Source organism: Ranitomeya variabilis, chromosome 2, assembly GCF_051348905.1.
Source record: "Ranitomeya variabilis isolate aRanVar5 chromosome 2, aRanVar5.hap1, whole genome shotgun sequence".
Classification (NCBI taxonomy): Eukaryota; Metazoa; Chordata; class Amphibia; order Anura; family Dendrobatidae; genus Ranitomeya; species Ranitomeya variabilis.
The window spans coordinates 780,570,732-780,587,178 of NC_135233.1; the positions used below are offsets into that span (position 1 = coordinate 780,570,732).

Here is a 16,447-nt window from a genome sequence, read left to right on the forward strand (position 1 = left end):
CCCCACCTCCACGACTGAATAACGAAAGCTGGCGGAGGGAGGGAAATAACTATCATTTTCTCCCAGCTGCCTGCAGGTGCTGGACAGCATCATAACACTATTAACCTGAAGATTAACCCCATATCTGCAGGGTAACACCTTTATTCCTCCCCACATCTGCAAGGTAACTTAGTTATTCCTTCCCGTATCTGCAGGGTAACTGACAGCGTAATTCCTACCCGTATCTGCAGGGTAACAGCGTTATTCCTCCCCATATCTGCAGGGTAACAGCATTATTCCTCCCCGTATATGCAGGGTAACAGCGTTATTACTCCCCGTATCTGCAGGGTAACAGCGTTATTCCTCACCGTATCTGCAGGGTAACAGCGTTATTACTCCCCGAATCTGCAGGGTAACAGCGTTATTCCTCCCCGTATCTGCAGGGTAACAGCGTTATTCGTCCCCGTATCTGCAGGGTAACAGCGTTATTCCTCCCCATATCTGCAGGGTAACAGCGTTACTCCTCCCCGAATCTGCAGGGTAACAGCGTTATTCCTCCCCGTATCTGCAGGGTAACAGCGTTATTCCTCCCCGTATCTGCAGGGTAACAGCGTTATTCCTCCCGTATCTGCAGGGTAACAGCTTTATTCCGCCCCGTATCTGCAGGGTAACAGCGTTATTCCTCCCCGTATCTGTAGGGTAACAGCGTTATTCCTCCCGTATCTGCAGGGTAACAGCTTTATTCCGCCCCGTATATGCAGGGTAACAGCGTTATTCCTCCCATATCTGTAGGGTAACAGCGTTATTCCTCCCCATATCTGCTGGGTAACAGCGTTATTCCTCCCCATATCTGCAGGGTAACAGCGTTACTCCTCCCCGAATCTGCAGGGTAACAGCGTTATTCCTCCCCGTATCTGCAGGGTAACAGCGTTATTCCTCCCCGTATCTGCAGGGTAACAGCGTTATTCCTCCCGTATCTGCAGGGTAACAGCTTTATTCCGCCCCGTATCTGCAGGGTAACAGCGTTATTCCTCCCCGTATCTGTAGGGTAACAGCGTTATTCCTCCCGTATCTGCAGGGTAACAGCTTTATTCCGCCCCGTATATGCAGGGTAACAGCGTTATTCCTCCCATATCTGTAGGGTAACAGCGTTATTCCTCCCCATATCTGCTGGGTAACAGCGTTATTCCGCCCGTATCTGCAGGGTAACAGCTTTATTCCGCCCCGTATCTTCTGCATAACAGCGTTATTCCTCCCGTATCTGCAGGGTAACAGTGTTATTCCTTCCCGTATCTGCAGGGTAACAGCGTTATTCCTCCCCGTATCTGCAGGGTAACAGCTTTATTCCTCCCCGTATCTGCAGGGTAACAGCGTTATTCCTCCCCGTATCTGCAGGGTAACAGCGTTATTGCTCCTCGTATCTGCACGGTAACAGCGTTATTCCTCCCCGTATCTGCAGGGTAACAGCATTATTCCTCCCCGTATCTGCAGGGTAACAGCGTTATTCCTCCCCGTATCTGCACGGTAACAGCGTTATTCCTCCCCGTATCTGCTGGGTAAGAGCGTTATTCCTCCCGTATCTGCAGGGTAACAGCTTTATTCCGCCCCGTATCTTCTGGGTAACAGCGTTATTTCTCCCCGTATCTGCAGGGTAACAGCGTTATTCCTCCCCGTATCTGCAGGGTAACGGCGTTATTCCTCCCCGTATCTGCAGGGCAACAGCGTTATTCCTCCCCGTATCTGCAGGGTAACAGAGTAATTCCTCCCCGTATCTGCAGGGTAACAGCGTTATTTCTCCCCGTATCTGCAGGGTAACAGCGTTATTCCTCCCCGTATCTGCAGGGTAACAGCGTTATTCCTCCCCGTATATGCAGGGTAGCAGCGTTATTCCTCCCCGTATCTGCAGGGTAACAGCGTTATTCCTCCCCGTTGCTGCAGGTTAATAGCGTTATTCCTCCCCGTATCTGCTGGGAAACAGCGTTATTCCTCCCCGTATCTGCTGGGAAACAGCGTTATTCCTCCCCGTATCTGCAGGGTAACAGCGTTATTCCTCCCCGTATCTGCACGGTAACAGCGTTATTCCTCCCCGTATCTGCAGGGTAACAGCTTTATTCCGCCCCGTATCTTCTGGGTAACAGCGTTATTTCTCCCCGTATCTGCAGGGTAACAGCGTTATTCCTCCCCGTATCTGCAGGGTAACGGCGTTATTCCTCCCCGTATCTGCAGGGCAACAGCGTTATTCCTCCCCGTATCTGCAGGGTAACAGCGTTATTCCTCCCCGTATCTGCACGGTAACAGCGTTATTCCTCCCCGTATCTGCAGGGTAACAGCATTATTCCTCCCCGTATCTGCAGGGTAACAGCATTATTCCTCCCCGTATCTGCAGGGTAACAGCTTTATTCCGCCCCGTATCTTCTGGGTAACAGCGTTATTTCTCCCCGTATCTGCAGGGTAACGGCGTTATTCCTCCCCGTATCTGCAGGGCAACAGCGTTATTCCTCCCCGTATCTGCAGGGTAACAGAGTAATTCCTCCCCATATCTGCAGGGTAACAGCGTTATTTCTGCCCGTATCTGCAGGGTAACAGCGTTATTCCTCCCCGTATCTGCAGGGTAGCAGCGTTATTCCTCCCCGTATCTGCAGGGTAACAGCGTTATTCCTCCCCGTTGCTGCAGGTTAATAGCGTTATTCCTCCCCGTATCTGCTGGGAAACAGCGTTATTCCTCCCCGTATCTGCTGGGTAACAGCGTTATTCCTCCCCGTATCTGCAGGGTAACCGTTATTCCTCCCCGTATCTGCAGGGTAACAGCGTTATTCCTCCCCGTATCTGCTGGGTAACAGCGTTATTCCTCCCCGTATCTTCTGGGTAACAGCGTTATTCCTCCCGTATCTGCTGGGTAACAGCGTTATTCCTCCCTGTATCTTCTGGGTAACAGCGTTATTCCTCCCGTATCTGCAGTGTAACAAGGTTATTCCTCCCGTATTTGCAGGGTAACAGCGTTATTCCTCCCTGTATCTTCTGGGTAACAGCGTTATACCTCCCGTATCTGCACGGTAACAGCGTTATTCCTCCCCGTATCTGCAGGGTAAAAGCGTTATTCCTCCCCGTATCTGCAGGCTAACAGCGTTATTCCTCCCGTATCTGCAGGGTAACAGCGTTATTCCTCCCGTATCTGCAGGGTAACAGCTTTATTCAGCCCCGTATCTGCAGGGTAACAGCGTTATTCCTCCCCGTATCTGCTTGGAAACAGAGTTATTCCTCCCGTATCTGCAGGGTAACAGCGTTATTCCACCCTGTATTTGCAGGGTAAAAGCGTTATTCCTCCCTGTATCTGCTGGGTAACAGCGTTATTCCTCCCCGTATCTGCAGTGTAACAGCGTTATTCCTCCCCATATCTGCCTGGAAACAGCGTTATTCCTCCCGTATCTGCAGGGGTCACGATATGGTATGAAATATCATATAAGTTTAGTTCTCTTGCTAGCATGCTGTGGGCTAAGCCCCTCTTCTTGGAGTGTCTCTGCAACAGCTTGTAGATGCAAATTCCTGACTTTCAGCTCACAAGCTTTCATCCCCCTCACCAAGGTATTTACGACTGGCATTTCCTGTAGTGGAAAGTGACCAGCTTTAACTGGATGAGAAACTTCCAGAATCCATGAAAGTTCTTTTGTTCTGTTTTTGTAAGATATTAGGCAAACCATTTAAGTTAAGAATACGAGAATATATATTCTTAATCCCCCTCGATGGATCTATCCGCCACACTAAACCTGAGTGTCTAACTCCATCAGGGAAAGAAGTAGGGATTTGTCTGTAAATATGTATCCCAGATAGGACATATTTGATCTCATTAGAATGCTCACGTTAATCCGAGATGAATGCTGGGTTTGTTATAACTATGGCACGTTTTGTAGCGGAGTTATAGAAATTAGATATAGGTTAGGGAAAAGTTAGTTATCTGAAGAGGTAGGAGGGACGAGGTGATCCAACCCCTTTCTGGGATGTTACAGGCTCCAGCTATAACTGTCTGCCCAGATCCCCAGCTCAGTCTTCTTGTCTTTTCCTGGAGAGCCCTGAGCACGTCCAATGAGCTGGGACGTATGGTTGCCTGCAATGCAATGAACTGAGAATATGTGAGTGTTATCTTTTCTCCTTTAATCCCCTTTATGTTATAATTACCTTGTACATATTTGCAATTGTCTCATTTGTAACATCTTCGTAAAATATTTTGATAAAGCACTGCCTACATTTTGTGGGGTATATTATTTCATGCCACTTCTTTCTCCATGCTCTAAAAACGTACCCTAAGTCTTCTGAAGGGAATTTACGCTACTGTTTTGGGTTAGCTTCGGACCCGTTTAATCGGAGCTGGTGGCAGCGATACCGTGCAGGCTTTTGGGTGATGTTGTAGCGACTGCGGCGTTAATAATTATTGTTCCTGCCTGAGTGGGAGTAGTTATCGCGTCGCTGCAGCGTCCTCAATAGCCAGTACATAGCAGGCAGCCTTTCTGGCGACTAATTACCCTAGGTGCAGTACCTAATCTGACCTGCGGGTAAAGGGGGCACCAGAGAGCTGCAAGTGTTAAGTGGAACTGTAAGCGGGATACATAAATCCCTGCAGTTCATGGTATATTGAAGAGCAGTGGGATACCTAGAATAAGCCCCTGCTGTAAACTAAGAGGTCAATAGCCTTGTGTGTGTTTTTTTTTTATCACAGTGTGGCAGTGGAGGGATAACTAAGATAAGCCCCCCTGCACATGTGATAGCCGTCTGTTGGCCTAAAGTCACCCCGATCCGTGACGTAGGAGTGACGGTCACGGTGTGGATCCCTGACACATTGGTGGAAGCAGCTAAGGGATCGTGACAATTGGTGGCAAGGCGGTGGGATATTAGAGCATTTGTGATTTGGTTTGAGCAATCATTCCTCTCACTAAAAACTTGCAGAAAGTTCTTGCGAGGACTGGGCGCAAATAAGTTTGGAGAACGAACTCAGTGTTTATTAGTTGTGAGACAATTGTGTACTGGTAATTATCCCCTCCCTTTCTCTTCATTTTTCTATCCTATTTTTTATTTGGCAACCATGGTTGGGCTGGGAGAAGCCTTTTATGAACAGCAGACCAGAGACACCCTTGTTGCCTTATGCAAGTCACAGCACCTTGACTATGCAAGCAAAAACAAAAGCCAACTGGTCACAGTCCTGATGCAATGGGAAGCCGCTCTAGACCACTCACAGAGCCCAGAAGCCGCAGAAGCCAGCACCAGCGAACATGGTGCTGCAGCTGAGGTCCAACCACTGAATGCTGGCCCCGTTAGCAATCCGGGTGAATTGGACCCCCACCTGCAGGCGGCCTTGAAAGAATTCCCCGCTGACGACCATGAGGGACGTCGGCAGCTGATTCAGCAATACCGGCAGGAGGCTGAGGCCCGAGCCGAGCGAGAGGCCCAGCGAGAGGCAGAGAGAGCCGACCGAGAGGCCCAGCGAGAAGCAGAGAGAGCCGACCGAGAGGCCCAGCGAGAGGCAGAGAGAGCCGAGCGAGAGGCCCAGCGAGCCGAGCGAGAGGCCCAGGCCCAGTGAGCCGAGCGCCAAGCCCAGCGAGAACATGAACTGGAGATGCTCCGGCAGGGGGGGACGCCTTCCACCGCCCAGAGCCGTGAGCCTAGCAGCAGTCAGACACCAAAGCCCCGGCCCGACCACTTTCCTGTTATGGAAAAGGATGGGGACTTGGACACTTTTCTGCGGGCCTTTGAGAAAGCCTGCAGGCAGTACCAGCTGCCTACACAAGAATGGGCACGATACCTGACAACAGGGCTGAGAGGCAAAGCTCTGGAGGCGTTTGCTGCACTCCCTCAAGAACAAGATGGTGACTATGAGGCTATCAAGCAGGCCCTCATAGCCAAGTACCAGCTTACACCCGAGGTGTACCGTAAGAAGTTCCGGACCCTCCAACGTGGCCCACACGACAGTTACAGTGATGTGGTGCATGGACTGGGGACCCACTTTGACCAGTGGACCCAAGGACTGTCAGTGACCACCTTTGCACAGCTGCGAGACCTGATGATCAAAGACCAGTTCTTCCATCTTTGCCCAGCTGAGGTGCGACAGTTCGTGATGGACAGAGAACCCAAAGACGTGACGAAAGCAGCGCAGATTGCCGATGCCTATGAAGCCAACCGTAGATCGGAAGTGCGGAAGCCAGTCACCACCAGCTGGAGAGGGGGTAAGCCTGCAACCAACGCCAGTACCCCTGCCAGCCAACACACCAGAGGTCCTGTCCCCGTGGCTAACAGCACCAGACCTACAACCGAACTTCACCAGTGTTACCACTGCCGGCAGCCTGGTCATATCAGTACCTTCTGTCCAAACAAGCAGAAGAACCTCCCAGCCAAGGCCCCAGGGCCTAATGCAGCAGTTCTTTTGGTGGGTGGTGTGGTTGGGAGGGTGTGTGATAACGTACAGCACATCACTGTGGGAGGCCATGTCGCTACAGGCCTCAAGGACACCGGGGCTGAACGAACCCTCATCCGACCCGAACTGGCGGCCCCTGAAGAAATCATTCCGGGGAAAACCCTAACTGTCACTGGGTTTGGGGGCATCAGCTGTCCCTTGCCAATGGCCCGGGTTTATATTGATTGGGGTGCCGGGAGCGGGGTGAAGGAAGTGGGGCTGTCTGACAATTTGCCCACTGATGTTTTGTTGGGGACTGATTTGGGGAGGTTGGTTGCATACTACGTCACTGACACCCCTCCCCAATCTGCTAATAATGGTAACGTTAACCCCGATGATGATGATGGGAGATCGCATGTGTTACCTGACCATGCTTTATCTTGTAATGATGCATCTGATAACCATTTTTTCCCTAGGATTGATGGTGAATATGTTGTACCTGTGCCAACTGAACCTGATAATGATGTTTCTGTGAAAGTTGATGTGTCCATAGGTACAGGAGTGCTCAGCCACGTCGCTCTGCGGAGTGAGACGGCCGAGGAACCCCTAGCAGGGGCAAGTGTCGGTGCTACCGGAAATGGGGAGATACATGGGACCGTGAGGAAGGTGATGCCATGCAATTGACCAGTGCCACCGAGGAAGGTAACTGGCCCATAAGTAGCAATGCTCCTGAGGTAATGGGGGTGGATGGGGAGGTAGAGCCCATAGCAGCGTCGGCTGATGGGTCTGTAGAAACCCCCGGGGAGACAGCCTACGTAGCTGCTGTCACCCGCAGTCAGAGTGCCCGGAATGCAGATAACAGTCTGCCTTTCGGACCCTCCTCAGTCATCACTGTGACTGAACCAGAGGTGGACCCAGAGCAGGTCTATGAGGGTTCCCGTGGGGAAGGGACCCTGACGTCGCTTCTGGCTTCCCCTAGCCAGGAGTTTCAGGCCGCTCTGCACACAGATGCGAGCCTAGAGAGTTTGAGACAACTCGCCGGGTCGCCATTCTCAGAGACTGATAAGGAGAAGGTGTTCTGGGAAGGAGGAAGGTTGTACCGGGAGACAGTACCCGGAGAATCACAAAAGGAGTGGTTGAGGGAAAGACAGCTTGTCGTCCCACAGCAGTTCCGGGGTGAGTTGTTACAGATTGCCCATGAAATCCCGCTAGCTGGACACTTGGGGATCAGCAAAACTAAGGCCCGGCTGTCTCAACACTTCTATTGGCCTAAGATGGGGACAGATGTGTCAAACTACTGCCGCTCCTGTGTCACCTGTCAAAGAGTGGGGAAGGCGGGGCCTGCTATTAAGGCTCCCCTGATCCCTTTGCCAGTGATAGAGGAGCCTTTCCAGAGGATCGCGGTGGACATTGTGGGCCCGCTGGCTGTCCCCAGCAGCTCTGGAAAGCACCCCTAGGTGCAGTACCTAATCTAACCTGCGGGTAAAGGGGGCGCCAGAGAGCTGCAAGTGTTAAGTGGAACTGTAAGCGGGAAACATAAATCCCTGCAATTCATGGTATATTGAAGAGCAGTGGGATACCTAGAATAAGCCCCTGCTGTAAACTAAGAGGTCAATAGCCTTGTGTGTGTTTTTTTTATCACAGTGTGGCAGTGGAGGGATAACTAAGATAAGCCCCCCTGCACATGTGATAGCCGTCTGTTGGCCTAAACTCACCCCGATCCGTGACGTAGGGGTGACGGTCACGGTGTGGATCCCTGACACATTGGTGGAAGCGGCTAAGGGATCGTGAAAGCAGGGTAACAGCGTTATTCCTCCCTGTATCTGCAAGGTAACAGCGTTATTCCACCCTGTATCTGCAGGGTAACAGCGTTATTCCTCCCTGTATCTGCAGGGTAACAGCGTTATTCCTCCCCGTATTTGCAGGGTTACAGCGTTATTCCTCCCCGTAGCTGCAGGGTAACAGCGTTATTCCTCCCCGTATCTGCTGGGAAACAGCGTTATTCCTCCCCGTATCTGCTGGGTAACAGCGTTATTCCTCCCCGTATCTGCAGGGAACAGCGTTATTCCTCCCCGTATCTGCAGGGTAACAGCATTATTCCTCCCCGTATCTGCTGGGTAACAGCGTTATTCCTCCCCGTATCTTCTGGTTAACAGCGTTATTCCTCCCGTGTATCTGCTGGGTAAGAGCGTTATTCCTCCCTGTATCTTCTGGGTAACAGCGTTATTCCTCCCGTATCTGCTGGCTAACAGCGTTATTCCTCCCTGTATCTTCTGGGTAACAGCGTTATTCCTCCCGTATCTGAACGGTAACAGTGTTATTCCTCCCCGTATCTGCAGGGTAACAGCGTTATTCCTCCCCGTATCTGCAGGGTAACAGCGTTATTCCTCCCGTATCTGCAGGGTAACAGCGTTATTCCTCCCCGTATCTGCAGGGTAACAGCGTTATTCCACCCTGTATCTGCAGGGTAACAGCGATATTCCTCCCCGTATCTGCTGGGTAACAGCGTTATTCCTCCCCGTATTTGCAGGGTAACAGCGTTATTCCTCTCCGTATTTGCAGGTTAACAGCGTTATTCCTCCCCGTATCTGCAGGGTAACAGCGTTATTCCTCCCGTATCTGCAGGGTAACAGCGTTATTCCTCCCCGTATCTGCTGGGAAACAGCGTTATTCCTCCCCGTATCTGCTGGGAAACAGCGTTATTCCTCCCCGTATCTGCTGGGTAACAGCGTTATTCCTCCCCGTATCTGCAGGGTAACAGCGTTATTCCTCCCCGTATCTGCAGGGTAACAGCATTATTCCTCCCCGTATCTGCAGGGTAACAGCGTTATTCCTCCCCGTATCTGCAGGGTAACAGCGTTATTCCTCCCCGTATCTTCTGGTTAACAGCGTTATTCCACCCTGTATCTGCTGGGTAACAGCGTTATTCCTCCCCGTATCTGCTGGGTAACAGCGTTATTCCTCCCCGTATTTGCAGGGTAACAGCGTTATTCCTCTCCGTACTTGCAGGGTAACAGCGTTATTCCTCCCCGTATCTGCAGGGTAACAGCGTTATTCCTCCCGTATCTAAAGGGTAACAGCTTTATTCCTCCCCGTATCTGCAGGGTAACAGCGTTATTCCACCCCGTATCTGCAGGGTAACAGCGTTATTCCTCCCCATATCTGCAGGGTAACAGCATTATTTCTTCCCGTATCTGCAGGGTAACAGCGTTATTCCTCCAGTATCTGCAGGGTAACAGCGTTATTCCTCCCCGTATCTGCAGGGTAACAGCGTTATTCCTCCCCGTATCTGCAGGGAAACAACGTTATTCCACCCCGTATCTGCAGGGTAACAGCGTTATTCCTCCCCATATCTGCAGGGTAACAGCATTATTTCTTCCCGTATCTGCAGGGTAACAGCGTTATTCCTCCAGTATCTGCAGGGTAACAGCGTTATTCCTCCCCATATCTGCAGGGTAACAGCGTTATTCCTCCCCGTAGCTGCAGGGAAACAGCGTTATTCCTCCCCGTATCTGCTGGGAAACAGCGTTATTCCTCCCCGTATCTGCTGGGAAACAGCGTTATTCCTCCCCGTATCTGCTGGGTAACAGCGTTATTCCTCCCCGTATCTGCAGGGTAACAGCGTTATTCCTCCCCGTATCTGCAGGGTAACAGCGTTATTCCTCCCCGTATCTGCAGGGTAACAGCGTTATTCCTCCCCGTATCTGCTGGGTAAGAGCGTTATTCCTCCCGTATCTTCTGGGTAACAGCGTTATTCCTCCCGTATCTGCTGGGTAACAGCGTTATTCCTCCCGTATCTGCTGGGTAACAGCGTTATTCCTCCCTGTATCTTCTGGGTAACAGCCTTATTCCTCCCGTATCTGCACGGTAACAGCGTTATTCCTCCCCATATCTACAGGGTAACAGCGTTATTCCTCCCCGTATCTGCAGGGTAACAGCGTTATTCCTCCCGTATCTGCAGGGTAACAGCGTTATTCCTCCCCGTATCTGCAGGGTAACAGCGTTATTCCACCCTGTATCTGCTGGGTAACAGCGTTATTCCTCCCCGTATTTGCAGGTTAACAGCGTTATTCCTCCCCGTATATGCAGGGTAACAGCGTTATTCCTCCCGTATCTGCAGGGTAACAGCGTTATTCCTCCCCGTATCTGCAGGGTAACAGCGTTATTCCTCCCCATATCTGCAGGGTAACAGCATTATTTCTTCCCGTATCTGCAGGGTAACAGCGTTATTCCTCCAGTATCTGCAGGGTAACAGCGTTATTCCTCCCCATATCTGCAGGGTAACAGCGTTATTCCTCCCCGTAGCTGCAGGGAAACAGCGTTATTCCTCCCCGTATCTGCTGGGAAACAGCGTTATTCCTCCCCGTATCTGCTGGGAAACAGCGTTATTCCTCCCCGTATCTGCTGGGTAACAGCGTTATTCCTCCCCGTATCTGCAGGGTAACAGCGTTATTCCTCCCCGTATCTGCAGGGTAACAGCGTTATTCCTCCCCGTATCTGCAGGGTAACAGCGTTATTCCTCCCCGTATCTGCTGGGTAAGAGCGTTATTCCTCCCGTATCTTCTGGGTAACAGCGTTATTCCTCCCGTATCTGCTGGGTAACAGCGTTATTCCTCCCGTATCTGCTGGGTAACAGCGTTATTCCTCCCTGTATCTTCTGGGTAACAGCCTTATTCCTCCCGTATCTGCACGGTAACAGCGTTATTCCTCCCCATATCTACAGGGTAACAGCGTTATTCCTCCCCGTATCTGCAGGGTAACAGCGTTATTCCTCCCGTATCTGCAGGGTAACAGCGTTATTCCTCCCCGTATCTGCAGGGTAACAGCGTTATTCCACCCTGTATCTGCTGGGTAACAGCGTTATTCCTCCCCGTATTTGCAGGTTAACAGCGTTATTCCTCCCCGTATATGCAGGGTAACAGCGTTATTCCTCCCGTATCTGCAGGGTAACAGCGTTATTCCTCCCCGTATCTGCAGGGTAACAGCGTTATTCCTCCCTGTATCTTCTGGGTAACAGCGTTATTCCTCCCGTATCTTCTGGGTAACAGCGTTATTCCTCCCGTATCTGCTGGGTAACAGCGTTATTCCTCCCTGTATCTTCTGGGTAACAGCGTTATTCCTCCCCGTATCTTCTGGGTAACAGCGTTATTCCACCCTGTATCTGCAGGGTAACAGCGTTATTCCTCCCCGTATTTGCAGGGTAACAGCGTTATTCCTCTCCGTATTTGCAGGGTAACAGCGTTATTCCTCCCCGTGTCTGCAGGGTAACAGCGTTATTCCTCCCCGTATCTGCAGGGTAACAGCGTTATTCCTCCCGTATCTGCAGGGTAACAGCGTTATTCCTCCCCGTATTTGCAGGGTAACAGCGTTATTCCTCCCCGTGTCTGCAGGGTAACAGCGTTATTCCTCCCCGGATTCGCAGGGTAACAGCGTTATTCCGCCCTGTATCTGCAGGGTAACAGCGTTATTCCTCCCCGTATCTGCAGGGTAACAGCGTTATTCCTCCCGTATCTGCAGGGTAACAGCGTTATTCCTCCCCGTATCTGCAGGGTAACAGCGTTATTCCGCCCTGTATCTGCAGGGTAACAGCGTTATTCCTCCCCGTATCTGCAGGGTAACAGCGTTATTCCGCCCTGTATCTGCAGGGTAACAGCGTTATTCCTCCCCGTATGTGCAGGGTAACAGCGTTATTCCACCCTGTATCTGCAGGGTAACAGCGTTATTCCTCCCGTATCTGCAGGGTAACAGCGTTATTCCTGGTGAGAGTACACGCTACGGACATTGCAGTGCTATACAGCGGCCGTACTGCTGCACTTGATACCTATACCGCTGTATAACGAGGCACTGGCTTTACAGTCAGGGACTCGAGAAATAACATTAGAAAACAGAACTTTGTGCAAAACCAGAGCCGGCCTGCCCATCACTAGCGTCATCCCCCACTTAGGGAGGTGGGTGACTAGAACCCGGCGTACCTGAGCCGCTCCACCAGGCCACCTCATACCCCACCCACATGCACTGACTGCTGTTTGTACACTGACTGTACAGCGGCACGGGACGGGAGCGCTATTTGTAAGGCCCCGCCTCTTCCCGTGACGTCATGCCGCTCAGGAGAAGCTCCACCCACAAGGCCTACGGCTTCCAGCCAATCACCTCTCCCCGCTCTTCTTCTTGCTTACAGGAAGCCCGTGACTTCCGTGTCCCTATTGGTAGTTACGCGGAGACGAGCGATTGGCTGTTCCTCAACTACAGTGGGCGGGAACGCGAGCGGCAGGGATGTGTTGTCTTGGTTACCTGTCCCGCGCCGGTTATGTTGTGTCGCCCGGTGTTCCTGACGTGAAGTGACGCGGGCCTCAAGTGACGCGGGCCTCTTCTGTGAGGCTTCCCGCTCTACTTCTTCACGGTTGGTCGTATGGTGGAGCTGTTCCTGACCGCAGTGTAATATCTGCACAGAGGAGCCATGTCTCACCGGCTGTCTAAGGAGGAGTTGGATGAGCAGTTTGAACAGTTCTTAAAGGAGGTACCTCACAAGGAGCTGCACTGTCCCGGGGCACTAGGACCCTGGGCACTGGCCGCTGCCTCACCCATCTCACAACGTGACGGCATATGTCAGCTACAACAACTGCCAATGGTGCATGTGGTGCCGGCTTCTGCCCTTCCACAGCTACCTGCCATTATATATTACTAGATTGTGGCCCGATTCTAACGCATCGGGTATTCTAGAATATGCATGTCCCCGTAGTATATGGACAATGATGATTTCAGAATTCGCGGCAGACTGTGCCCGTCGCTGATTGGTCGAGGCAACCTTTATGACATAATTGTCGCCATGGCAACCATTATGACATCTACGTCGATACTGTGCCCGTCGCTGATTGGTCGAGGCGAATTCGCGGCAGAATGTGCCTGTCGCTGATTGGTCGAGGCAACCTTTATGACATCATCGTCGCCATGCTGTGCCCGTCGCTGATTGGTCGAGGCAACCTTTATGACATCATCATCGCCATGCTGTGCCCGTCGCTAGAATATGCATGTCCCCGTAGTATATGGACAATGATGATTCCAGAATTCGCGGCAGACTGTGCCCGTCGCTGATTGGTCGAGGCAACCTTTATGACATCATCGTCGCCATGGCAACCATTATGACATCTACGTCGATACTGTGCCCGGCGCTGATTGGTTGAGGCCTGGCGGCCTCGACCAATCAGAGACGCGGGATTTCCAGGACAGACAGACAGACGGGAAAACCCTTAGACAATTATATATATAGATAGATACTGTTATTACACGGCCACAGGATAGGTCATCAGTGGCATGTTAGTGGGGGCTCCACACCAGGGACCACCACAGATCAGCCCCCAGCTCTGAATACAGTGTAGAGGCCATTATTCTGCTCTGCAGCTCCGCTCCTAATGAAACGAATGGGGCTGATCTGCAGCACCCTGGGACACGGAGCTGTGCCGGATCTGGACGCTGTGGACCACTTACACATGTCCATACCGCTCTGTACTGGATGCCTAATATATCCCCCTGACCTTGCTGGACCAGATATGATCCACTACACTAAATATCACTTAATTTTAAATGTATTTTTTTCTATTATTAATAATATAACAGTATATTTGTACTGACCTACATACCGGGCACTTTGTAAGTTTGCATACATAGGTATGTGTTATATTATGAGCATACATCCGTGCTATACATGTTTGTAAGATGAAACTTGTAGTGTGTATGTATGCTGAAAATCTAGCACATAGACAAACAGTGGTGAAACTAGAGTGCAATACTTGGGGCCCCACCAGCATGTTGTAGCATTTTAGAACCTTTCACGTGCGTATTTGCCGCAATGTCCCCCAGCCTGTCTCTTCCTGGTATAATGTCCCCCATTCTGGGTCCCTTCCTGGTATGTCACCCTTCCTGTTCCCCTACCTAATATAATGTCCCTATCCTGGGCCCCTTTATAGTATAACGTCCTCCATCCTGGGCCCACAATTTGACCCTCCTGGCCTCTTTGTGAATAAATGTCCCTCATGCTGGGCTCCTTTCTGGTATAATGCCCCCTTCATGACCTCTTCCTGTAATAATGCCCCCTCAATCCCGGTCCCAATCCTATAGCAATGTCTCCGATCCAGGTCACCTTCCTGGTTTAATGTTCATTAAAATGTCCTCTTTTTTTTCTCCACTTTTTTTTTTTTTTTAAGGAAACAAATGTTTATTCTTATTCTCTCTCGCTGCCACGATGTATTGGATCTTGTATAGCCGATGCAAAGGCCGACTGATGACCCTGGCATGTCGGCATGGGCAGTGCAAGACGTCACTGCCATGAGCCACCCATGACGGGCCACACGGATGTCATTTTCCAGCCTCTGATTAGCCGGTGCAGGGAACCGGCAGATCTCTGCACCACAGTACGTTTCATCTGAATGTGCATCCAAGGACGCACATCCAGGTGAAATAGGCGTTGCTGGCAGGCCCCCTCCCACACTGGGCCCATTGTAGTCGTACCCTCTGACTGCAATCGTTACGCTTCTTGATATGGAATGTTTTAATCTTTCTAGTTGCTGTGTGCGTCATGTCCTCTTGCATGCAAATATAGTTATAATGCATGTTTGGATTTTTTTTTCTGTTAGCCATTTCATTATTTGCATGTTTTAGTCTCTTTCAGATGACTCGTTTGATAATAACAAAAAATCAATTGTTCTTGAAAATCTTGGAAAGCCGAAAGTTAAAGAAGCAAACAAGAAAAACAAGAAAGATGCTTCTCCATGGTGGTTGACTGAAGATGACTCTGGTGATGGAGGTATGAAAAACAAGCTTGTCTGGAGACCTCTTGCTGGTTGAAGAACCTAGGAAGTTTTCAAAAATGTAACACTATCATTTTGAAAAGGCTGAAAGCATGTTCAATATCTTTAGACTTTAAGGAAAAAGAGTTACCGTATTGTAATACATTTCCTGCATGTAGTTAGTCAGTGAGAACCAGGATTATTAACTGTCTGAGGATAGAATCTGTGCTGGTCACATAGACACAGCTGTATACAAGTACAGCACCAGAGCTGTATGTCATGTCACATAAGAGTTCATTGTTATCCTTGTATGTAAACAATAAGAGTCCACTGTTGGGCAATGTCTGTACAATTTTTTTATATGATAATCTCTCACTGATAGAACAGTGATAATCTGCAGGTTAATAGCGCTCTGAAGCCGTGCCGCCACCACACAGAGAGCTCTGCTGCTGTAGGAAGTAAACTTTATTGCTGCAGGCATCTTTTGGCTTTCAGTCATAGAGGTGTAGCATCCATCACCATTCTGTACATAGTGTACCAATGCATTGCTGAGCCAGCTGTAAGTCAGTGCCCAGGTTTGTGGTTACAGCCGTCTCACTTTGTACTATGACTGAAGCTGCGCCTTTGTGACTGAAAGCTGGAGGCGACCAGAAGGAAAAATGTTGATTTTTCCCTGTGTCCCACGACAGCACCACCTGAGAGGGCATCCGCAAATCAAGGACAGGAAGCCTTCTGAATAAAATAGCAGTACCTCTGCCCCGCATCAGTTTGTTTCCCTGTACTTGAGGGAACCTTAAAGGGAACCTGTCACCCCCCCAGGCGTTTTTAACTAAAAGAGCCACCTTGTGCAGCTGTAATGCTGCATTCTGACAAGGTGGCTCTTTTAGTTCTGGGTACTGTAACTGCCGAAATAATCAGTTTTATAATTTGTCCAAAATACCTTGTCTTCAGTCAAGGAGGCAGGCCTTTCCCCCTTGCTTTAGACGCCACACAGCCGTCACTCACATCTTGGCGCCGGGCGCCGCCTCCTCCTCGCCGCTGTTTTGAAATGATGCGGCGCCTGCGCTCTTTTCTCCTGCCTTATTCAGCTGAGGTGATGAAAACTAAATCTCCGAACACTAACAAATACTCGGAGAACTCCCGAGCGTGCTGGGGAAAACCCGTGCAACAAGTATATTCGCTCATCACCGGTAGAGACTTCTTTTTCAAATGTCTTTGGCCGCCTCGTTGGCCCGGGCATCCGCAGGGCTCCCTGTATTGGTGTGCCCTGCTGTCGAGTGCGCCGGAGACACTGGTCGCCTGTGTC

At 50.6% G+C, this 16,447-nt stretch overlaps 1 protein-coding gene across 3 annotated transcripts in view; it reads left to right on the forward strand.

The window, feature by feature from the left end:
• Nucleotides 1–12,588: 12,588 nt before the first annotated feature.
• Nucleotides 12,589–16,447, forward strand: part of CEP162 (centrosomal protein 162) — a 280,487-nt gene continuing 276,628 nt past the window's right edge. Inside the window, exons 1-2 of one of the 3 annotated variants that reach the window (XM_077289793.1) lie at nt 12,589–12,875; nt 15,014–15,158. In XM_077289793.1, the coding sequence (XP_077145908.1) occupies nt 12,816–12,875; nt 15,014–15,158 (205 nt within the window). In that variant the 5' untranslated portion in view covers nt 12,589–12,815. The remainder of the gene's footprint in view (nt 12,876–15,013; nt 15,159–16,447) is intronic. The other 2 variants (XM_077289792.1, XM_077289791.1) reach the window with 2 other exon arrangements.